The sequence below is a fragment of the Lissotriton helveticus genome, chromosome 2_1, assembly GCF_964261635.1.
Source record: "Lissotriton helveticus chromosome 2_1, aLisHel1.1, whole genome shotgun sequence".
NCBI lineage: Eukaryota > Metazoa > Chordata > Amphibia > Caudata > Salamandridae > Lissotriton > Lissotriton helveticus.
Genome location: NC_136059.1, coordinates 1,115,101,797 through 1,115,127,608, shown reverse-complemented (window position 1 = coordinate 1,115,127,608; position 25,812 = coordinate 1,115,101,797). Strand labels below are relative to the sequence as shown.

The 25,812-nt window shown below is 45.0% G+C and overlaps 1 protein-coding gene across 1 annotated transcript in view; it reads right to left on the bottom strand.

Annotated features, from left to right (window-relative positions):
- Window positions 1-25,812, bottom strand: part of SULT6B1 (sulfotransferase family 6B member 1) — a 95,419-nt gene that overhangs the window by 52,220 nt on the left and 17,387 nt on the right. Inside the window, exon 3 of the mRNA XM_078677441.1 lies at window positions 10,923-11,012. Within this exon, the coding sequence (XP_078533567.1) occupies window positions 10,923-11,012 (90 nt within the window). The remainder of the gene's footprint in view (window positions 1-10,922; window positions 11,013-25,812) is intronic.

The window sequence follows — 25,812 nt, the reverse complement described above, 5'->3', positions numbered from 1 at the left end:
ATCTTGGAACCCATGTCCGCCATTTTCTGTTCAAGGCTCTCAAAACGGCTGTCCAATGACTTAAAGCTCTCTCTCATTTCCGTCATCATGGCCGTGACCAAGGAGGTGGTGTCGTTGCGATCCGTGGCCTCCATTGCGCCCAAGGAGGAGCCCGGGGGAGGGTCCGTGGGCAGGAGGGATGCCTTATCAAAGCTAAGTTTACGTTGGTTAGGGTCCCTTTTTCCCATGGCGGGCAAGCAGGTGGGCAAGCGGCGTGTAGTTGGCAACGAGGCAATGGGCAAGTTTACCAGTCAACTAGGAAAGGACTGACAGCAGTGGAAGAGGTGCACTGGTGCTATGAAACTCGCGACGGGGCGTCGCTGACGCGGGATAGTCATAGCAGCTACTGGTGGATGCCCGCAAATCCCAGTGAGCACTCAGCGAGAAGGTTGTGGGCCCCTTTGCACAGCCTGATAGGAGCCACCCCGGCCACAAGGTCACCTGTTGGGGAGGGTAGCTGCTTGTAAAGGCCCTTAGGCTATGTCGTGAAAAGTAGCCCCGGGTACCAAAATGGTGCCGCAGAGAAAGAGCAGGCATGAGGCGAGGCTCCCAGAACTGCGCCCGGGGGTGGCAGCGCGATGGTGGGGTCAGGCGGGATGTGTGCTCAATCAGGGCTTCAGCGCCTGCGTGTTAATCACCCTCCAGTAGTTGGCCGCAGGAAATGTCGCAAATCACGCTCTAACTCCAGGCCCCCAGTGATAGTGGGATCAGGCCGACATCTGGGCGGGGCCGCCTTAGCGCTGGGGGGGGCGCCGACACCCGCGGCGCCCATCGCCACTCCCAGGCCACCCGAGCAGCACACGGAGCGCCCAGCACAGCACCCGAGCCCCAGCGAACACGGCCGCAACCGAGGCCCCGGCCCGCAGCGCCGCCCCAGGCCCGAGGGCCGATAGCACGCCCGAGGGACCCGCAACAGCGACGCTGCAGCACCGGGGGGGGGAGAGGGGGGGAGTAGGGACAAGGGCACAGAGCAGGGCGTGCCAAGCGCCGCAAACGGCACAGCAAGCGACAGGGGGACAGCAAGCGCGGCAACCCACTCACCAGCCGGGCGCAGTCAGGGAGGTCCTCCGCGAGGGCACCAGGCCCTCGCTCCCCTCCGCCCAATCTCCACTTCTCCGCAGCCTCAGGCGCCAAGACTTCGCCCACAGATGCAGCAATTGATCGGCTGCAGGATGATATCTCGTGTCCGTATCAAAAAAAAGAAACTACATGATTATAGCAGGATGCGGGTGTCCGGTCGGTGGAGCTTCAGGCGGAGGCGGACATCTTGGTCGCCTCCGTGGCCACGCTCCCCTCACAAAGGTAAACTTAGACCTGAAGTCTAAGTTTAGACCTGATGTCTAAGTTTACTTCCAAAGTCTAACTTTAGAACTGAAGTCTAAACTTAGACTTCAGGTCCAAAGTTAGACCTCAGGTCTTTAGGTGTAAACATAGGGCCTGATTCTCAAAGGTATATTTAGACCTGAAATCTACATTTAGACTTTAAGTCTATGTTTATACCGAAGGTCCAACTTCAGACGTGAAGTCTAAGTTTGGATCTGAAATCTAAACTTTGGGCCTGATTCACAAAGGTAAACTTAGAACTGAAGTTTAAGTTTCGACATGAAGTCCAAGTTTAGACCTGAAGTCTAAAGTTAGACTTCAGGTCTAAAGTTAGACTTCATGGCTAAAGTTAGATTTCAGGTCTAAACTGAGACTTCAGGTTATGTTTACCTTTGTGAATAAGGCCCTTAGACTTCAAATCAAAATGTAAACCTCTGGTCTAAAGTTAGATCTTAGGTCTAAACTTAGACTTTAGGTCTAAAGTTAGGGCTTGATTTACAAAGGTGAAGTTAGACCAAAAGTCTAACTTTATTACTTTTCTGTATTCACAAAGGAGAGTTACTACTAGGAATTTTACTAGTAGTCAGGGCCGGACTGGCTACCGGGCAGTTGTGTGTGCTGCCGAGCAGGGGGAGGATTTCTCCGTGGTGTGAGCTCATTTCGTTGATGGGGACCTGCGTGCGATTTGAAATAAAAAAAGCAAAACGAATTTCGTTTTGCACACACAGGTCCCCATCAACGAAATGACCCCCCTGCTCAGCAGTACACACAACTGCTCGGTAGCCAGTCCGGCCCTGCTAGTAGTAGTTTTACTGCCCCACAGTGTTTGGTGTCTTACAAAGGTGGCGCCAATACATTTTTCAGCTATTTCATTGATTATGATTTCAGTGAATTGTGAACATACATCCTTTACGTAGTCCCTTTTCCAAGATTATCCTACAATACTTCAATACTAATGTTCTTTCAGTATTTCTGTTGTACACATTTTTTAAGAATAAAATTAATTCCTTCTTGTATTATAAAATATAGCTAGTTAAGTCCATATCATTGTTAGAACAGCCAAATAAAATGTTGCAGCTGGGAATCAAACTTGTATCCATTGTTATGTAAACATATTCGCTTTTTTGCATTTCTTTTTTGCTGCTTTCTCAAAATGTAGTTTCATTAAAACAGTTAATCCTCTACAGTAATTATAAATATCTATTAATGATCAACAAATGATATTGCTGATAAAAACGAGATCTTATCTAATCTCCATATACTACTTATTCTTCACATACTTATTTATCACATTTTATTTTATTGTTTATATTAAACAAAACACATGAGATGTTGCTCTTTATTTTGACCTCCTTGGGGCCAATTAACTGAAGCATTTCCTGTTGTGCCACTGTTGTGGGTGCTTCTACCCCTTAACATCAGGGCCGGACTGGCTACCGAGCAGTTGTGTGTACTGACAAGCAGGGGGGTCATTTCGTTGATGGGGACCTGTGTGTGCAAAACGAAATTCGTTTTGCTTTTTTTATTTCAAATCGCACGCAGGTCCCCATCAACGAAATGAGCTCACACCACGGAGAAATCCTCCCCCTGCTCGGCAGCACACACAACTGCCCGGTAGCCAGTCCGGCCCTGCTTAACATGTCCTTTATTTTTTGATAAACAATGCATTTAATCTAGTTCTTACTGAGTCTCTCTGTTGTGAAATGAGGTGCATTTGAAGACGTTTGGCTATTAGCACAGACGTTGTCTCTACGCTCATTCCACCCCCGTTTTAAGGGTCTTTCGGTCATGCCTGCATAATGCAGTCTGCAACCACAACTGATTGCATATATCCAAAATGAAGTTACATGTTATAAAATCTTGTAAATGTATATTTCCCACAGAATATACATGGGATATAACAACTTCTTTTATACATGTGTACAATTATTACATTTTAGACAGAAACATGATTTTTCCTTTTTGTGTCAATTAGTCTGATTTGATTTTTTTTCAATATCCATGATTTTAATAGGCAAACATTGGTCCTTTTATATAGGCTACGAAAGGTTTCATTAAGTGACATGTACAACTGGTACTAAGAGGCCAATTATCTACACCTTTTGTGCTCAAAAGTGAAATAAAGGTGTGCAGAAAATGGTGCCCGCAAATGACAGACTAATTCACAGGAGCAATGATTCTTTGAAGGTACACATTAAATCTACCCTAATGTTCAAGGTGCTCTCAAACATTAGCAAAACATTGCCCATGAAACTAAACTTTTAAACTTACACCTGAAAATGGTGAGGGTAGGAGGTGCATTTAGGATGGGGAGTGTCCCTGTTTTCCCCATCACAGAAGGCACTTACTCATTTTGGTATTCACAGAAGGCACTTACTCATTTCGGTATTCACAGAAGTTAGGAGTCCTAACTTTAGGTCTCCTAAATGCCTTCTGTGAATACAGAAAGTCTTAAAGTTAGGATTTTTCTCAGTTTAGGAGTAGTAAAGTTAGGACTCCTAACTTTAGGACTCCTAAATGCCTTCTGTGAATACCAAAAGTCTTAAAGTTAGGATTTTTCTCAGTTTAGGAGTAGTAAAGTTAGGACTCCTAACTTTAGGACTCCTAAACCGAGAAAAATCCTAACTTTAAGACTTTCTGTAATCACAGAAGGAAGGGTAGTAAGTTTAGGATTTTGTCTTAAATTAGTTCTGTGAATCAGGCCTCTAGATTTGTCATTTGGACCATAGAAGACTACCTCAGAATGTCACAGACCTGTAACTTTTAAGCAGGCTAGCGAAGTCCTCTGAAACATAGGTTAATCATCATCTCCGGTGTTCTGAGTGTGGTTGGTTTTCAGGAATTCAAGTAAACAAAAATGTGATGGGTGGATAGCTTGAATTAATCTCAGCCACTGGTAAATACTCGGGCCGCATTTCAGTCCATCAGTTGTTTTGCCCTCAATGTCACTTCAGATTAGACGCAACCATGTGAAAATCAGCCTTGATCCTCCTACAACAGTCCAGACCAGCCTGAACCGCCAACCCAGGTCCTCTGAACTGAAATGCAGGGAACCAAAGACTGGTTGTGCCCTTGTTGGGTCTCCTCAATTGGGTACAGCTTGGTTTTAGTGGCGAAGTGAGCACTAGACCCACATCTGGACATTCCCTTCGCAAATAGCGTGTCACACTGAAGTAAACAAAACATTACTCGGGCTGCATCCCAGTCCTTTGTTTTTTTGCCACCTCAGATTAAACACAGCCATATGCAAATCAGCCTACAATAGGAACAGTCCAAACTGAACTGCAAAACCAGGTCCCCTCTGTCAACTGCAGCACAAGCCAACGAAGACCGTTTTTGCCATAGTTGGGGCTCTTCAGTCGTGTGCAGCTTGGTTTCAGTGGCGAAGTAAACACAAGGTCCATGCCTGGCATACCGAGACATGTCAGGACTATGGAAGGAGTTGCTCCTGCCTACTTTCGGCTGGTGGATATGTTTCGTCCACTCCAGGGGCTCAGTGTTTTATCTCTATAGACGATGTGCATAGGTATAAACTTCTTCTTTGTATGCTTCTCTCCCTCCTCTTTTGGCCTTTTAAGCATGAGAAAAATTGTGCACAGGTATTATGAATTCTCTGTTTCCATATCTCCTGCAAATCGGCTGTTTCCAACAGTGATTGAATGCAGCATGCTTTGGTGTTTCTTCTTCCTGGCAATTTGTGTCTCACATGCTCAACTATGAGCTACCAGGGATTGTGCCATTCAAATGAGTCCAGGTCTGGCCTGTATGATAAGCATCAGTTCTGTGTCTGATCAGTTGAGTTTTGTTGAATCACTATCAGATCATTATGTGCTTGGTCATGGTATGCAGTAAGCATGGTTTGCAGTCTAATTAATTCATTTTTCTCTGTGAGCCAAGTGACAACTCTATACTGCCTGTAGTCGTGCTGGAGTCTGTAGAAGGCTACATTATGACATTGAGTCAGCTATCTTATTTTATGGCTGTAAGGTGTGAGAGGCTGTGTTCTCTGTCTGTTCTTCCCCAGGTTGCTGCACTGCTAGCAGATGTCATTTCTTTTCTTGTTGTGGGTCTTGTAGTGGTATACTGGCAAATGCTGCTTTTGCACCGATAATATGGTATTTTTCGGCATGTTTATTTCTAGATTTAGCAGTTCGTCAGATTTTCTACACTTTGCATTAATTTCTTAATGTACATTTTATTAGCATTTCTTATAATAGTATTACAAGAAGAACGGGAGAAGATCGCAATGAAGAACATCCTTCTCACATACACTATGGGACTGAACCTCGGAATTATTATGCATAGTACTCCATTAACCCTCCTGTTCTTCACACTTTGGTAGTCATCAATACCTTTAGTTTTGTCTTACTCATTGCATGTTGTGTGTATTACACTGAAAGTAGCTTCCCCCATACAAGCTGTAGGTGTTCAAAGATGAAAAACCTCAGAGGGGGCGTGGCCAGCAGCATGGCGGACTAGACGTGTCTGACCGGCGCACTGATCAATCAATCAATCAATCAGGGAATTGTAAGTGCGCTACTCACCCATGAGGGTCTCAAGGCGCTGTGGGCTGGGGGGTCTACCGATCTGCTTAGCCGAAGAGCCAGGGCTTGAGGGTCTTCTTGAAGGTGTTCAAGGAGGGGGTGCATCTGATGTCTGCCGGTAACTCGTTGCAGGTTTTAACAGTGATGTAGGAGAAGGGTCTTCCGCCTGCTCTGGCTTTGTGGATGCGCAGGGTTTCGGCCAGTGCGAGGTTGGCTGATCGGAGGTGACTTTTGGGTACGTGAAAGATGACTCTGTCGTTGAGGTATTTGGGTCCGGTGTTGTGTAGGCATTTGTAGGCATGGGTGAGGAATTTGAAAGTGGCTCTTTTCTCCACGGGGAGCCAGTGGAGCGTTCGTAGGTGTTGGCTGATGTGCTTGTACCAAGGAATGCAGAGGACGAGTCTGGCGGCGGTGTTCTGTATCGTCTGAAGTTTACGGAGTAGGGACTTGTCTATGCCGGCGTAGAGTGCGTTACCATAGTCCAGTCGGCTGGTGATGAGTGCGTGGGTGACTGTCTTCCATGACCGATGGCCCACCAATAATCCTGTTGAAATCCTTTCCTCCAGAAGCAATACTGTCTCCAGAGGCCTACGCCCGAGACCCGACAGCCAACGCAGAGCGGTTATCCCTGTTTATAAATCTGAAACAGGCTGCATCTTACGAGAATGCGGAGGGAAGAGGGAGAGAGACTACTCGAGACAACATGGTGGCATATTGTAAACCCAAGCAGTCGCACTGAGTAAGTAAGACCTGCGGGCAGAGGACTAGCTAGAAAGCCCAAAGAAATAACAGAGATTGAGGGAGAGACTCTCGATTCCCCCCCCTCGCAGAAGACGAGCACACAGTGGTGCCTGCAACGTCGGCGGAGAGTCGTGAGGCCGGATGCTCCGATCGGACAGAGAGCCCGTCTGGAGGTGTGAACGAGCAGAGGCTGACGACCCGACCGCGGTACAATGAGCTCCGGCGAAGAAGAGCCTGTGGACGAGGGGATGACTCTTGACATCTCTCCTCATGGACGACAAACACCCAGCGGTGCCCTGATTTTTGTCGGTGGACCAGTTTGCAGGCGGGCTGTGATCGGGCTGAGAGCCATCCGGGCCTAGAGGCGAGGTCGAGAGGAGGAATGAAATCTGACCCGGCCACAGTGGGCCCTTGCAAAGAAAAACCACAGCGGGCCCTAGCAGAGAAACACCGAGGCCTGAACGCCACCAAGAAGCTGGGCTTTGATCGGCCAAGGGACCCGCCTGGAGCTCACCAGAGGGGATGAGCAGAGACCAACAACCCGACCAGGAAACAACGAGCCCAGACGAAAAAGTGTCGGAGGCCGAGGGGGTGACTCTTGACACTCCCCGCGGCACCCTGGCCTCCATTAGTGACCCGAACTGCAGGGGGCTGTGAGAGGGCTGGGGCTCAACCGGGCCACCTGGAGGTAAAGACGAGAGGAGGTCAGAGGCTCGCCCGGGCCGCTGCGGAATCCAGTGAAGAAATACCCCAGCCCTTGAGAATTACCTACCCCACAAAAGGTCAACCACTATGCAGTGTCCTTGAAAACACCGAAAGGCCAGACTGCCGAAAACCCGGATAGGTTGGAGGGCCGCCCGGGCCTAAGGGTGGAGTAGAGGAGAGGATGAGACTGGACCGGGCAGTGGTGGTTTCTCCCCCCCAGCATGAGAGATAACATTGCCCAGCCAGTGAGCGAGAGGGGCGAGTGGGGTGAATTTGTCAGCGGAGAAGCAAATCTGGCACCCCAGGCAGGCCCTACCATACCATCTTGCGAGGGCCTGAGCTCGGAGTGAAGGGAGGCACTCAGGGAATGGCGTAGGGGGCCTCTAAAAGCCTACAAACAACCCCAGGGGCTGTGGACACGAGGGTAGCTCCGGGACTGATCCGGAGGAAAGGAAGACTCAGACTAACATCAGCACCCCGCCCCAGGAAAGGCCTTGCGGCCTAGGAACAGGCTGTCAAACCCAGCACCGGCTACATACCAATGGTCAAAAGAGGGGCAAAGCCCTAGGGAACCCCCCCCACCCCCCCGGCAAGATTCAAAATAAGCAGGGCACTGCGGGGAGGTAACACTTGACAAGTCTGCAAACCACTGCCAGAGGCCCTACGAGCCCCGAAAACAGAATTGCGTCGAGCTGAGCACCAGCACAGCAGGAATACAATATCGTCCCAGATCAAGAACTGGCCGCAGGTATTGGTTGCGGTAGAGTCTGCTATGGCAAAAAGAAGTGACACATGAACGGCCACTCTAGGCAGAGATTCAACATGCCACCATATCGATTCTACCTCCTAGGGGCGCAAAAATATCCAACAAGGGGACAAGAGGCATTATATTATGAGGTTCTTGAATTGTCATTGCAGAGAGTCTGCGACAATAAGTAATTGAACTAGCCCATGAGGGTGATTGTGGCATTGTTGCCACCAAGAGAGCTCTTCGAGCCCGAATGTGGTTTTCTCGCCTCGATAAAGAGAAATAAAGGCCTGAGATTTGTGCAACTGCTTATCTCCCAAAACAACCCAGCACCCATACGTTATGTCTGACCTACTGAATCAGGTGTGAAAAAGGATTGCAATTGATTTCTTTGGACTCCTTAACAATAGACATTATCTCATGGTAGTTCTTGATGAGTACTCACAATTTCCCCCTGTGAAAAACCTGTCGTCAACTACACATGACATGAGTAATTGGGGCATTAAATTACATTTTGCAACATGGGGTGTCGCCTCCATTCTCAAGCTTGTCATTGGCCCAACGTTTAATCGCCAAGAGTTTAAAGATATTCTCACTAACATGATTGTTAAACTTCAGAAATGTACCCGTCTCTGGCCACAGGCCAATGGTGTTGTCAAATGCTTCATAGGCACCCTAAAGAGAGTAGTTCAGAGTGCTGTGCTAGATGGAGGTAATCTCAAATCAGCTCAATGTTCAGCCATCGTGCTTACAGATCAACTCCCCGTTCTAATACAGGTAAAAGCCCTGCCACGTTGATGTTTGTGCAAGCCATGGGTACAAACTGTCGCAATGGACCACTCTTAGGTTGACTGATGCGGGCGAGATACGTACCACGAATTCCTTTCACAACTCCAGAATGAAGACCTATGCTGATAAACTCTGATGTATTTGGGACACAATTTTCAAGGAAAGAGGCTGGGTCCAGGTCAAGAAAAACAGAAACGTGAGTCTGATGTTCCATTTGAACCTGAACCCCTGAGAGTAGTGACGGGCAAAGGACATATGTTGAACGTTCAACGTCCAAGAAAGTCCATCACAAGAGAACTCGTCAAACTTCAAGCACCTGCCTCCATGTTCGTCGGCTACAGATGTCCGAAGTGCAACCTGCCCACCTGAGAGTCCGGACAGCCCAACTCCTACCCTTACCTCTGCATCCCTAGTACCCGAGGTAAACCCTGCTCCACCATCTCGTCAACCTCACATGACTAGGTCTGGATGTCTAGTTCAAGTACAGTGACGACTCCTTGAGAAACTGTGATGTATATATCTAATATTTGTACTTTTTATTTAACAAAGGGGGAGCTGTAGTGTCTTGTAAATATGAATATCGAGACCCTTCTGGTCCCTGATGGACTCAACAGGAGAATGACATAATCATTTGGGTGTGTCTGGGTGTGGTTAATAAAGTTCATGACACAGTGTGTACAGTTCACAGTTGCACTCTGAAGAATAAAGATGTGCTCTACTGAGCTCAGTCTGTGGCGTAGTCATGTGCATGCTACCGGGCTGGGGAGGGCGCTACAAGTTGTACTACTCTACTACTAATAAATGCACTACAAAGAGCAATTTGTGAATAGGTCCCTTAGTGTTTAGCATTTAGATATTTTTGTCAATTCACTGCAGAATTTCCATTGTCCCTAACCTACCGGGTGAATAGTTCAGTGAGAGTAAGTTCAGCAAAAGTTCCCTAAAGTCACTCTCCTCACATCTGCCTTTGAGCCTCAGGCAGAAATAAAATAACTTTCTTCCTTCTTATTCTAGAGAGATGTATTGGAGAAGGATATTTTTCGTGTGGCAATAATGTGGATTTCTGGTGAGCAAAGCCTGTATTCCCGCTGATTTCACTTTTGAGATGACCACTTCCTTCACTATTGTTAGTCCTTTCCACTATATATTGTTATCCAGCTGGTTTGTGATATTTGTGTCGTGCTGTCTCCTCTGCGCACATGGATTGCTGTGGTCAATGTGAGTGGACCATAAAGTCCAGCTAACGCCTCCATCCATTCAGAGGCTCTAGGTCCCTCCTCATCACTCAACTCTGGACTTCTTCGTTCACCTCAACAGTCCTTGAATTTGTGGCCCTCCCACAAGGTGAGTGCTCTACTCCTCTACAGCTCCACAGACCCAGTGCTGCCTCAGGATGAAAGTGTGATTTATAACTCCCTTGAGATTTTTTGAAGGAACTAACCCCAGTCTGAGCTCCACATACCTAGTTAATGTTTAGATACCACCTTGGCCAAAACTCCACAACGTTCATTCCTAAAATTGATTATATTGTCTTTCATGTGTTTTTAGTTCTCACCTTCACTGCAACACTGTTCTCCTGTGAGTTTTCAGTACTGTGGGAACATTGTATGGCTTCTCTGTGACAGTTCTACTTTGGGTGTTTTGTTGTGATTCATCAACAAGTCACTTGCTTTCCTGTGCCTGATATGGTACCATAGTGGGTCATGGATGACACATGACTTTTGAGTGTCTGCAGGACATACCAGTCAAAGAGGTAACACTGTTTGGTTTATCCTTTACTATGATGCCTTATACAAGAAAGAGGGACACAGTGCTAAAGGTCTAGAAATGCACTGTTAATCTTCATTACAATGATCATTTAACCCACTCTACAGGCTCAGGAACAAGTTTCACAAAAGTCGCTGCTGAGTGACGAGAACACCATTTTGGAACTGGCACCCTTGCTGATAAAATGCACTAACCACCACTATACTTATGAACCATTCCATCCTCTCAGCACATAGAAAACAAGATGAAGTAAGCCCACTGTATACCTTTGTTCCATTCTGGATGACAGCCTTAGGCAAATTATCGTGATGAAAATGTGTTGCATAAACCCTTGGAGAAGGAAGTGTTTCCATTTTCTAAAAAGGAAAGAAACAGTCCACATTTTAACATTTTAAAGACACTTTTAACGTCACTGGCAACTTTCAAAGCAAGCATGCTTTAAGGGAAAAGTACATCAGTGCATTACAACAATTCCCATATTGTGCCTTTGGCGAATGTTGCATGGCTTCTATACACCCACAGGGAAACATCCTTTACAACGGAACCGTTAGAACGCGGTACCGTTACAACGCAGGATTTACAACGAAAGTCGTTACAACGACTTTCGCTGGAGGGCGCTCTAGGATAGGGGATAGTTTAATTTACTATCCAACACCTACCCTACTATCCACGGGGACTGGAGTTGGAATAGTAAATTCAACTATTCACTATCCAGCGCCCCCCAACGCAAGTCGTTGTAACGACTTGCGTTGTTAAACCTGCGTCGTAAAGGTACGTGTTGTAACGGTACGCGTTGTACTGTCATACATCCCACCCAAAGGCCTTCTGTTGGACCCTACAATACTCATTTATAATGGGATTGTGTAGTGTCTGGTCCTCTACCCATTACAGAAAGGCTAGCCAGCACAGCCTTACAAGAACGTAACCCTATTCGGAAAATTAAATGAGTTAATTTATAGTCGAAGGGAAGCATACTCATATTTGCAAGAAGAGATGGAGAGACACAGAACAATCAAGTACTTGAGCATTGCTTATGAACACAATAAAATAAAACACATCCATTTTCATAAAGACCATGAGGTCAGGGGGCCTTAATCCTCCTCCAAGGCAAAGATAGCCGATCTCAACAATAAACGAAGCATGGACCAGGGAGGAATGGTTGGAGAAATTAACAAGCATTTGCAATGCAATCAGTCTCGCCTTTGGGACCTTGTAAGTGTTTAGCCAGAGCTATTGGCACTGCCAATCTGTTTAAGTTATGTTTTAAAAAATTACTTAATCTAAAAGCTATTAGGGGTCACCATGGCAGCAATCCTATTTGTGTGAGAATAGGTGGACTTACACAGGTTAGCAACAAAAATACACAAAAAGCATTCAGCAAATTTCTGTAAAACGTAACTCAAAATAAAACAATCATTTGGACAACATACATTAAACATGAAAATGAACACAATTATTTTAACAAAGTGCTTTATAGTGTGTAAAAGTTAGAAGAGGTCAGGCAGGCACACCACTACTTTCACCATCACCTACCTGTGTGGGACCCTGTGCCTCTTTTGCTCCGCCAGTAGACAGCCCCTTAGCATAATAATAAACCTTTAGGGAGCTCTAGCTTGTAGGCACTTTTACCTTCAGTACTTTGTTCTCCTTACAGATTCCGTTTCTTGGGCTGTTACGAAGCTTCCCGACAGGGCAGCAGTGCCCATTGCCTCCTAGAAGCTGCCTCTGGTCGCCATACTAGCCCCGTGCCGACATTCTCGCAGGAGGCCTGATCACGGTAGTGCTGTAGTTGAGAATCTCCATATGTGGGCGGGACAAGGGGTGTGGGGAGACCTAAAAACTGTAGTGTAATTTTGAAAAACATAACAGAGTGGGAGGTGTTTTTTACACTGGCTAGGACTGTGGTGAGTTCAACTTTAGCTAGAATGAAGCTAATTGAAAACCATATGATCTTTTCACAAACACGAGCATCCCGCCTGAATCGAGTCTGGTCAGCATCTTTGATCTCGGAGTTCTACATTATGTACGTCACTCCCGCCCCAATGGAGCTTGATTGTTGCTATCAATCGTCACTTTTCCATCTGTAGCAAAGTGACCCCACAGACTTATAGTAGCAAAGTGACCCCACAGACTTATACAAAAGGCACTCTTATGCAATTCGCCCAAATTAGCACCCCAAAATATCCTCTGTTGCCGAGAAAAAAGGCACCTTGAGCCTGCGCCACGCTAGGCCGCTTTTTTTGCCAACCATCGGCGGATCATGTCACGCTTCCCCTGCAACCCGCATACACAACCATAAACCCACATACACAACAACAACCATTACAGCGCCCGAGCCCCGGCAACATGGACTGCACAGGCCGATAAACAGGAAATCGCGAGGGTGGATGGCGGGTTCCGAGGGAATTTGAGTTATTGTTTACTAGCAAAGAGATCAACTTCCATATCCAGTACGGGATAGAGAGGCACAGAGCGTCGACACTGACCTGGAAAAGCTTTTGGTGTTCGCCCCGACTCTTGTCGTGCTGCCAGCAGAAGGTCTGCCAGGCGTGTAACGGCAGTTCCAGCGCGGACGCTTAGAGTAAAGCAAAGAGATTTTCCGAAAATGCAGTCCGATGGGTGCCTAAAATCTTAAAGCACTGTGCTGCAGCTTTCATTTTCATGCGCACTGCGATTGAGCGCATTCCTGACCTCGAGGATAGCATAGCAAACATCACGCTAGACAAACAAGTCGGCCTGGAGCGCGCCTTGGAAGAGACGCGGGAGGGCAGGAGCGTGACGCCGTGAGTGTGCACGTTGGCGTTCCCTGCGGCTCGCGCGTTCACAGACCGATGTCTGCTCGTGCACCGGCCTGTACCACCTGGGGAGGCAACACAATGACAATAAGGCTCGCTAGCGGCAGCGCTTTGCGCTGCAATGCCAGGCGAGCCCTAAAAACCTATGATGATGTAGTGATCTTGATTAGTCCCAGTTTTTGGATGCCTGTACTTCTGGATTAGGTCAACTGACTAGCTGTATAGATTTTAAGAGAGCTAGCCATAATCTTTGAAGATCAAGAAACAAAATGGCTGCGGAGCGGATGTCAGATCTGCACAGGTACTGAAGGCTCTTGGGATGGTGTTATAAAAGAATGTCTTAATATAGCATTACAGCTTCCTGCCGAGGACTCTACGGGCCTTATTCACAAAGAGAAGCTTACACTTTTGATGTAAGTTTACTATTTATTTCATTATTCACAAATTATGAGTGTAGTTTTACATGTAGTATCTTTTCAACTGCAGAGAACTCCACATGCAAAAAGACAACAGTCTCTGCAGGGTTTGTGGGCAGTCAGTAGGGGTAAACAGCCATTCCAACACGGGCATTACCCCGCGCTGCTATTACAACGCTGCTTTTACAACGCAAGTCGTTACAACGACTTGCGCTGGATGGCGCTGTTGGATAGGGAATAGTTTAATTTTCTATTGCAACACCTTCCCTACTGTAACGTGGGCTGGAGTTGGAATAGAAAATTAAACTATTCCACTATCCAGCGCAAGTCGTTGTAACGACTTGCGTTGTAAAAACAGCGTTGTAATGGCACGCGGGGTAAAAGCCCGCGTTGTAATGTCATACAACCGTCAGTAGGATGACATACTATGACATACTATGGTGTAAATGGGTTATGATGAGTATGAGGTTAAGGAGACCACCTAAAGTGAAATATGATGTCTTGTGGGATATGATTCTGGTGTTGAGTTTGTTTCAGTTTTGGCCGGTTAACAAGTGTTTGTATTTTAAAAGGGTTTCATTCAGGTTAGCTGCATTACTATGTTTGATTTCTCGTCAAAGGGTTTGGGATGTGTAGGCTTTGGAGGTAAGTGATAGGATCTATGGGGCAGATGGAGTATTGGTTGAGATTTTGAAAATAACCAAAACGATCTCCTATTCAGTAGTTTACTCTAGGTTTGATGAGTATCAGAGATTATGTGTGAATGAATGTTTGATGGCGCATGAGAGCAGGGTTCTGGAGTTAAGGAAAGATGGTGAAAATCATTTGTTGTTATCATATGTTAAGCCTTATGGCGCAGTGAGTACTGCTAAAATTTCTAGATGGGTTAAATCCGTAATGGAACAAGCAGGCATAAGGGTGGACATATTTAAAGCACATTCAATAAGAGGTGCTAGCGCTAGTGATGCTTATTGGTTTTTTGAGAGATTGGAAGAGATCCTGAAAACAGCTGATTGGACTAATTCAAGTACATTTTTGAAGCACTTCTTTAGGCCAATCGAGCATATAGCAAGTGTGGTGTTGAAGGGCTTTCAACGTGCATAACGGTAGCCTCAAGTCTTGTAATGGCGATTCTCTGAATATTATGAGAGGAGAGACAAGATTTCATTACAGACACAGAGACTAACACTAAACTCTCACCTCTCCCCATTTTAGGGTCGAGCTTTCAAGACCTCTTGTATTTATTTTAGCATATACTTCATATACAGTAGTGTATATTTCTCTGTGAGCTTACTGCTTTTCATTGGTCAGTGTCCTTTAAAAATCCTTGCTTGCTAGTGGTCAATCTTTCCTATTTGTCCCTCCTTTTCAATCCACTTAGCAATCCCCCAGTACTTGTACCCTTCTACTCGCCTCATTGTAACATCTGTTTAGGGACTACTTTTCCCTTTTTTTCTAAGAACATTTGACCATATCGATGTTTCCCTGCTCGTGTTACTGTTTGCCTTATGCTCCGACTTTTGTTTAAGTAAACAGGGCTGTAATCTTGTTATCTCCTTAAATGTGCTGTGCATTCAAAGATGGAGATCAAATGCCATACACAAAGTAATTTTCTTTCTCTGAATTTAAAGAGAGAGGATTTCCCCGTCCCCCAAGCCCCTCGCACTTTTCTTGCCTTTGTTTCCTGCTAGTGCTTGCTCCTTTAACCCCTTGGCCACGGCAGTAATTCCGCCGCGGCGCTGGGGGAGGGGGGTCCGCGCGGCGCCGCCATGCTCGTGATGGAACCACTCCGTCACGAGCCATGGGCGCGCTGTGCTTGTGACGGAGTGGTTCCGTCACGGCCCCGCCCGCTCAATAGAACGTCCGCGCAGGCGCGGAATTCCTGCAGCGTGGGCGGGGCGGCCGCGCCGTGAAGGAACTACTCCGTCACCAGCACAGCACGTCCATGGCTGGTGACGGAGTTGTTCCGTCACGAGCACTGAAGAGGTTAACAATCCTCATGTTCCGCTTCGCCTTTAACTCTGCCCCTTTTCATTTCCTAGTTGCCCGTAGCCAGAAAAGATGAGCTGGTGCGACGAGGGTGATCTGCTTCTCGGTGAAGGCTTTACATGAGCAATAGTTGCATTACATACGTTCATATTCAACACTGGTTTTTCAGGCACATAATTATGGTACTTTGTAGCCTGTGGTCACAGTCTGCAAAATGTTACCCCACAGGGACATCTAGTGGTGAAAGGAAGAAAGCACACGATGTTGCTACATTGCATGCAGTTGAACAGTCTGACAAAACAAACTCTTAGCTTACACTGAGCAAGGGCTTTAAAGTTACAACAAAAACGAAAACGAGGGCAGTATGGAGCTTCTAGCGCACTTTACTAGTGAGAAAATCCACAGAAAAGAAGTTGCCCCTAAGAAATTAAAAAACAACACTAAAGCAGAAATGATTTTACACACCCTTCCCTCGTAGCTGTTATTGTTATGTGACATTTCTGCTCAAACCAACCTCTCCTGAGAGACAATGTATGTGGTTGACATAACTGTGAGGAAATCAAGCAACTGCACAATACATTGGTAGCTCAAAAATTGGGATCTATGCGGAAATATACTTGCTTAATAAAAATTATAAAACTTATGCATGTCCCATGCATAAGCCCCTGCTATTGTTGCCAGAGAATATGGTAAATGTATTGTTAATGGCATCTTCTGTCACATAATTAGCTCTTATTTGATGCATAATTAAAGCGCTTTGAGCCTCACAAGGGGCAGGAGAGAAGCTATATAAAAGAAAATACAAGACACTTAATCAGTAAACGCTGCACCATAATTTGGTCCTCTGCATGGACCTAGATTATTTATACTACGCTGATTGCATGATTTATTTTAACAAACAATAGCCAGGATAATGTGGAACACTTCACAGATTTCTGCAGTGCGTGCTGGACCCACTGAGCCATATTCATGTCAGTAAATCCAAACTCATTTTGTGGACCTCCCCCTGTAATATGCGTTATGAAACCATCTCCCATGGTCAATTGCACAGTGTAAACACTTTTGGAATTATCAACAACAATGTAATTGATGCTGTTGATAAAAATAATAGTTGTTATTCCCATTAGTGTTGTTATTAATATTAATGTAATTAGGCTCAGCATATGACATTGCAAAACAGCGAGCATTTCCGTGGCCATAAGGAGGACTCTTTTAACCCCTTCTACGCTCATGACGAGCTCAGCTCGTCATGGGCGTAACCTGCGCTACGCGGATGACGAGCTGACCTTGTCACGTAACGCGGGATTTTTAAAATCGCAGCGCGCAGCGGGAAAACCGCTAGCGCGCATGCGGTTAAGTCCATGTAACTTTAGCGTAACTTGTAGTATCATCATCCACCCGAATTATGTGATTCTGCGGCTTTAGTGTTTGACGCATAGATATGGATTTGCCTCAAAATCCATTATCAGCTTCCTAATTTGCAGATTTTAACAAAATAAAATGCTTGCTTCTAGCTCCAGCTAGGATCAAACTTTACAAAAAAGATGATGATATGTTGTCATGAAGTGGAAGGCCCTTGGCAGAGGCGGACTGAACACCTTTTAGTTGCTTATTGCTGTATTTGGGTGCTAAACTGATACTAATGGGGGGTGAAAACATTTCCCCAGTGAGTTGGTAATATGTAAAAATAACAAAATCGATCATGCTTTAGAAAAAATGTGCATTATACCACATCAGTTGCCTTTTTTCTTGCCACATAACTTGACCCTCCCTAGTCACATAATTCCGTTGGCCCTTTGCATGATGAAAGGCAAAACTTATTTTTCTTTACAATCTGTGTGATCCCATGGCATGTCTGGCTTTCTCTAACGTCTGATATCATGTTGTAAGCCGGGTCCAATGCTACTTTTTCTCAAATGTTTATTCAAATGTTTTGGGTAATGTTTGTGGTTTCAGTATCACTCCAGAGTGAAGAGATGGATAGATGTGTTCGATACAAAACTCAACCTGTCAAAGTAGTAATGAGTGTGTTGGGAAGTCAGAATGCATATTTTTCTTTCTACTGAAATGTATTGGACTGAGCATTTAGGGTGGTCACATCAGGAAAATAGTTGTGTTGGATCAAAATAAACATAAGATCAGTGCCCTTCAATGGAGGGGCTCTATAGAGTTATAGGGTGTGTACATATTTTTCATTGGAAATACATTATTTTGAGCTGTGCTATTATTCCAAAAGTAGATGAGGGTCACCTTCACAAGGTGAGATAAGCAAGCAGCACAAGGCATCAAAAAAATGTTTTTTTCAAGTCAGCAGCCCTGGCCACATCCTCACCCATTTCTTGAGATATTACTTTACCATCTAATATGTTTATAAGTGGCCTGGATGCTGATTCTTCAGGATGTTCAATACTCTAGTGAGGCAGTCCACATTGAATGTTATAGTGATGTTGACTTTCATCGAGGCACTTGTCTTCCTATCTGTTCCTTAAAAAAGCCTTGGAATGTGTTCATAAATGTTTCCTGAGGCAATCATGTATTTCTGAATCAGACTGCCTGACCCAGTGTGTAGTAAGTATATAGCTCTTCAATTCCTGGTGGCACAGCACCCAGAATAATGTGCAGCATGTCTAAACACTTATGCAGTCAAAAAGGCAAGATCTATTGGCTATGCCAATGCTTGTTTAATTGCAAAAACAAAGAGAGGCGGTGAGAAAGAGAAGGGAGGTTAGTAAGTTTGTTAAGGAATTAATACTTTGAAGTATAAGAGTTACATTTTCAGCAAGGAATTGATATATTGTTTTCTATGGAATTTAAAATATGATTTGGTTTTTCTCTTTAGATGTTCATTCTGAAAAAAGAGCAACAGAAGACGATTTGGAGTGTGTTTTGGAGACGAAGTGTTTATGTGGATGGAACTTGGAGTTTCTTGTTCATTTAAAAGAGGAGGAACATTGTAGGTGGGGATAATTTACGGGTTGATGGCGTTCATATCTGGATTGTTGTATTGTAGTAATATGGTTCTTTAAAGGTTCTGCAGGAGTGGCAATTAAAAGATGTGATTGCATAATGTTAGCCTCTGTGTCTTTAATTAAATCTTGATTCTCCTCTAGTAATAAAGAATCACCATTCTCCCTCTGTGTGACAGGCAGACCTGAAGCTCTGCCACTGACAGGGTCCTCAACTACTAACTCACTGACGGTCCCGCAGACAACTTTGTACGTTGGAAAAACTACTGTTATAGAGGTTCCTTTCAAACTACAAAACGATTGGTCTAATTCCACTATGGTGTTTGACAGATGTACATCAAACATTTTTAACTTTTTTGTCGTTGAAAACAAATTCCTAAAGTGGGAGTTTGATTTAGAAAAATCAAAAAACTAATGACCCCCACATCCTTTGTGTAAGCACATTGCTGTCGCCCTGACGCTGCTAACGCGAGTCGTGCCGGTTTACAAAATTGTCCAAATCGTGTTAAGATTACTTGCACTTTCTGGAACTAAATCGATTTGGACAATTTTGTAAACCGGCACGACTCGCGTTATCAGCGTCAGGGCGACAGCAATGTGTAAGCACATTGCTGTCGCCCTGACGCTGCTAACGCGAGTCGTGCCGGTTTACAAAATTGTCCAAATCGTGTTAAGATTACTTGCACCTTCTGGAACTAAATCGGCAGTCGATATTTGGATTTCAATAACTATATTCAAATACCATCTATACAAGTGCCTAAATACAGTCTGAATGCCTGGATTCAATTGTTCCGTAGTACCTTGTTGATAGACTTCGACCAGCATCACTGACCGTTAGGCAGTGTATCTTGCATCTTTCTTTAGGGTCATCACTCTTGATGCACAATAATGAAGTCCTGATGACGGTCTTATGAAATCATTCCCAACTCGACTACAAAGTCTAATTCTGCCTGATTTTAATCTATCATCATTGATTTTCATTTATCTTGTTGATTTGAAATCATTGTATTAACAATATTTAGCAGTTTTGACTTTTTTGGGAGATTTATAGTAGGAGTATATAGGATGCTCCTCGTCTATCCCAAATGCATTTTCTAGTACCCTTTTTACTCACTGTAAAGAAAATAATAATTTTTTGACTGAAACCCTGGTTTTTGTATTTATTTGTATTGTTAGTGTGGTAACAATATTGACTTTGTTCTAATTTCAATTCAAACTCAGCCACCAATTGATATTAGTGTGGGTAATTGATTCATTCACTTCCTACTGTGGCCCAAATTCACAATTTTCAAACAAAATCCCTTGCTGGCATATTTCTTTGAATACATGTCTTTAAGTGAGGCAGGCGAACCGAAGTTTTGGCAGGCAGGTTAGACTGTTGCATTTGTGATGGAGTACCCTCAATGTTAAACTCTAAAAATCTTAGTAGTGAGGATTGAAGGCAAAAATTGAATAATTTGTTGGCAGGACTTCAGGAGCGGAAAAGGGATCAATGAAGCAACAGTGTGTAGAATGTAAAGGGCTTTTGAGGGCACTGAGGAATTCACAATAATGTGCAGTTGGGAGTCTTCCAAAAATTGACTCACAATTGTAGATCTTGGAATATTTGAGGAGAGGCTCACAATTGAGATTGCTCAGGGTTCCGCCATCCATACCTGAGACAAAACTCTGGTAATTTAAGGAACTGGTGCTATTTATGTTTGAGTGGATTGGGACACTGCGGAAAGGAGACACATATTGGTATGACATCCAGAGTCCCACTAAAGGGAGCAAGTCCTCTGAGTATGGAGCCGGGCCTGTATAAACATCCAAACTTCAGGACAGAATACTACTAGTGAGAGGTAGAAAGATGATAGGAGTATATCATACAGGATAGACTGCCTCATGCAAAAAAACCTGGTGAGGAAAAGGCACTTCGAAAGACCAAGAAAAGTTTACACCTATTTCAGATTACAAGGGCCCTTGGCTACCCTCTGAAGTTTAGGGCAGGCAATGGGGGTACGAAGTTCTGTTTCATGTAGGTGACTGAGGTACATTTGCCTGGTGCAAGTATTTCTGAGTGGCTCTTCAACAAGTGTCCACCCGGGGGTCTGCAGTGGTAGGACACATCTTGTGTGCTCTGCAGATACCCTCTTGAGACGAGCTGAGAATGGTACTGTGGACGCTGGCTTCTTCAATTTATATTATTTAATTTTGTTCTTCTGTCTTTTATCTCCTATTTTGTCTCTTTCTTATTTTTAGGTACATAACAGATTGCTCTTTCTGCTCACTGGGCCACAAGATGCAAGCTATACCTCAGAGATGAGACCTAAGTGGGTAAAATGTGTTCTGGGTTGCTTGTGCTCCTGTCTGTAGGAAACCTAGCTTAGCAGTTTGGACTGTACTGTTCCTATTAGATCAAGATTGATTCACATATGGGAAGTCTTTGTCTAGAGTGACTGGATGGGCGACAAACAATGGTATGGAATGCAGCCTCAATCAATCAATCACCAGTGGTTGAGATTAATTAAAACATTGATTCCATCACCTTTTTGTTTGTTTCAAATGGATTTGGGACAGCTGTTTGTATAATTCAATGGGCTTTTGTCTCGCACAGGGTTTTTTGTACAGTAATATTGAGTTAATAATTCAGATTTCCAGTGTTATGAGGTACTTCTAAAACGAGACAAGTATTTTTTGTTCCAGCAATCAATGGGGATTCTTTGTGACTTATAGTTACCAATATTGCTAATATTTGAGATATTATATGTGTAACCAATATAAAACGAAACCTGAACCCTAGTAGGTTATATGTGGCCTCTGAATGACAATCGCCAAAATTCACGCTGACCTTCGAACGTTCCTGTGGTTAGGTAAGCAACCACGGGTGGCCCTCTCAACACTCCAACGGCATCAGTATAGCGGGGGACTCTCACTCCCCAACCTAGAGGCCTACTACTGGGCGGAAAACTTGACGCCGATAAATGACTGGCTGCACGCACCGGCGGACCACCCGACCTATGCACTAGAACGGCTTAAAATGTCAGCCAAAAACCTATTGTACTACCTCTAGACAAGCACCTCTCCTCCCGGCAACCGCACTCACTCTGAATGCGCGGACTAAGGCGATGAGGCGCATGGGATGGGAGAAAAGGCCTACCCGGCAGACGCCGTTATGGCACTGTCAGTGGTTAAAGGAACTTAATAAACTGCGCGGCTTCCGGAGGTGGGACGATATAGGCATCTCGAATATTGGGGATGTGATCGCCAAAGGGGAGCTAAAGTCCTTCCAGATACTTAGGACGGAATTTGGACTGCACCGCTCACAACTCTTCAAATACACACAGCTGCGGCATGCGTGGCGAGCCCAAAATATCCCGCTAACGGACATACCGGAGTATGCGCCACTAGAAGGCAGGCTCCTTCAGGAGCAGATAATGGGACAGGCAGTCTCCCTCACCTACAAAACATTAACAAATAATATGCTAGGCGACCTGGCGAAGCTCAGGAGGGTGTGGGAGGAAGAGGTGGGAGAAATGGAAGACATAGACTGGGAGATTGTACTGATACACCCCCGGGAGGTGGCGATTAAGTCGAGACTACGCCTCATTCAACTTAATGTATTACATAGGACCTATTATGATAGGGTACGACTCCTTAAAATGGGGAAGGGAGACGATCCATATTGTCTTAGATGCCGCCAACTTGAAGGGGATTTCTACCACACTATTTGGCCATGCGACAAAATACAAACGTACTGGACACACATATTCAAGGAACTGGGGGAGGTCCTGGGGGTCACCCTACCACAAGAACCCAAGCTGGCCTTGTTGGGTATGACAAACGAGGTGGATCTAACACGCCCACTCCTCACATTTCTGGTCCTTACATTAGTAGTAGCTAAAAGGGACATAGCAAAGTATTGGGGGTCTGCGGAACCACCTGGAATAGAGGAATGGAGGAGGGGATTGGACTTATACATGGCGGCCGAAAGAGTGACTTATAAAGCAAGGGGGTGCCCGAAAAACTTCCGAAAAGTATGGACCAAATGGAGACAGTACCATGGGTTGGATGGGGGATTGTGAGGGGTGGAAATCTGGGGGCTGGATGGACCCACTCTGGAGAGCTGATGGTAATATCGACAAGGAGAAATGTTATGAACATCACAATGAGGCGGGAGGGAGTTGCGTTCCTGAAGCTGTGTACTGTGACACAACCTTTGAGCTTTGAGGTGGGGGGGGGAGTAGAAGTGTATGTGCTGTGCTTTTCACGACTGTATTGTTGAGTTTTGAATACAAAAATGCAAATAAAAATATTTTAAAAAATATATATATATGTGGCCTCTGAATTAGGTGAATGCTTTGTTTGAACTATAAACATTGAAATGAAATGAAATGAAAAAAGAAATGTATTAAGCGCTCGTACACCAACGACTTCTTGGCGCTACGGATAGCAGAAGGGCAGCTGTTCATTAGTAACCCAAACAGAAAACCAACTAATAGAGGGCTCCGGGAAACAAAAAAATTGTGCGAGGCTCTCTAAAGTTGGAATAGAAGGGGATAGAGCTGAAAACAACTAATCAAAGGCTTGAGAAAATAACCAAGTTTTCAGAGCCTTTCTAAAGTTGAGATATGAGGGAATAAGACGAAGATCAGGGGACAAAGAATTCCAAAAAAGGGGAGCTTGAAAAGAGAATCTCAGTCCACCCAGTCTTTTCCGTTTAAATGGACATGACGATAAAAGATTAGCGCTCGAGGAGCGCAGGACTCGAGATGGAATGTATCGGTCGAGACGACTAAAAATAAAGGCTGGGCCTTGTTGAGCGAGGCTTGGTGAGTAAGGCAACCCAACTTGAAGAGACAGCGCTGGATCACAGGGAGCCAGTGCAAGCTCCTCAGAAGGGGCTTCGCTGAGCTTGTCCTGGGCTGGCGAAAAACCAGCCTGGCCGCTTGGTTCTGGATCAGCTGGAGCTGGCGGGATTGATAGAAGGGAATCCCCACATAAAGCGCATTTCCGTAGTCAATACGGGACATGACCAGTCCAAGCATGATCTGAACCAGGGCCTCATGAGTGAGGAACCTGCTGATCTTCCTGATGCGGCGGAGATGGAAAAAGCAGGCTGGGAGCACCGATTTAATTTGTGGTTTCATAGTCAGGTCCTCACTGATGGTAACTCCAAGGTTCTTGACTGAGCTCGCAGGGCGTGGAGCACTGCCCAGCGAAGGCGGCCAAAAGTTGGAACTCCAAGGATTGGCCGAAGGCCCAGTCAGTACAATCTCGGTCTTTCCAGGGTTCAGCTTGAGTTGGTTTGCATTCATCCAGTTACCGATGAACACCATGGTGGATTGGAATCTTTCAATAGAGGTGGGGGAGGAATCAATATCAAAAATGAGCTGGAGGTCGTCTGCGTAATTGAAGACGACCCCTGGTAGCTTACGCAACTTAGAAATAAGGGGGGAAATATAAAGATTAAATAATAACGGGGAAAGAGAAGAACCCTGCGGGACCCCACAAGTCAAATTCTTGGGTTCAGATGTAAACGGACGGAGGCGAACAGCTTGCTCACGATCCTGTAGAAAGGAGGAGAGCCAACTCAGCGAAGAGCCCCTGATGCCGGCGCTCTCGACCCGTTGAGGAAGAATGGTATGGTCAACGGTGTCGAAAGCAGCCGACAAATCAAGGAGCACCAAAGCTTGAGAGATGTTATTGTCCGCCCCCTTTCTCAGTTCGTCATGGACTGCCACCATTACGGCCTTAGTAGAATGACGTGGTCTGAAACCAGCCTGATGTTGATCAAGGAACTGAGAATTTTCTACAAAAGAACCAAGACAGCCCGTTACATAGGCTTCCAGAAGTTTACCCAAGAAAGGGAGCAAAGATATTGGGCGGAAGTTACTCAGAACCTGGGGGTCAGCCCCAGGTTTTTTAAGGATAGGCGAAACAACAGCAGATTTAAAAGCATTAGGAACCGTCCCCGATACCAGGGAATTGTTAAGAAGTGAGCATGTTAGATATTAAGCGTTCTCCTGACCTAGGTTTTTCAGGTTATGTACATCTATAAAGGCTGAGCAAGGTTTTCATGTCCATAAATATAAATATTGCTCTGATAATTTTCTGTTCTATGGTAGTGGGGTTGGGATGACAGCAATGGGATATCATGTGAATACATAGATATGCCTCACTACTCACTGGTCACATAGAGTTACGTTTAGATGAAACATGGTCTACTCGTGGTCCTAAGGCACTAGTTTTTAAACACATCTATTTACATATATATTTGTATATGAAAACCCCTATGTTACAAAGTCTCTTCTCTTCTCTTCTTGTGCCAGGTCTCGTATTCTTTCTTTAAGGCTAGGAATGTTTGTTTCCTAAACATGAGCGATTAAACAAGCGCCCTATAATCACAATTAGACCATGTCTATTCTAAAAAGTATCTATAGATGATACATAAATCGGCATCCATACATATCACTTTACTAACACTGTGCATTAGGCCCGCCTCAATCTAGTCACAACAGGGCCTCACCCATTTCTATATTACTAGGCAATGGCATATAAGACATAGCATTATGGGTGATATCATTTTATGGCTTTCAGATTACCCCACATGAAAGTATTAGATCTACCATCTTTTGTTCTGGTGAGACTATGTGGGGACCCAAATAGTGCTGTTCTTCTGCTCTATCATCCACCTTCTTCAGAAATGTGCTCATCCTATTCTCAAGAACGTGGATACCCATGTTGAGTTCTTATAGACAAAAAGTCTTGCCTAAAGGTGGTGACCTCTAAATATCCTTCCACCAGAAAGACATTCCTGAGTTATTGAAAGCATGGTTGAAGCCTTGGGCTGTTGCTCTGGGGACGACTTCTAAAACTTGGGGTGTCTTTCCCATTGTTATCTCTGGCTTCCTTCGCCATTAGCATGTCTTTAACTGAGAGCTCCCTGCGACTCATATTGAACAACATGACCTTTAAAATAAGTGGTTAGAAGTGTGTGTGGTGTGATAA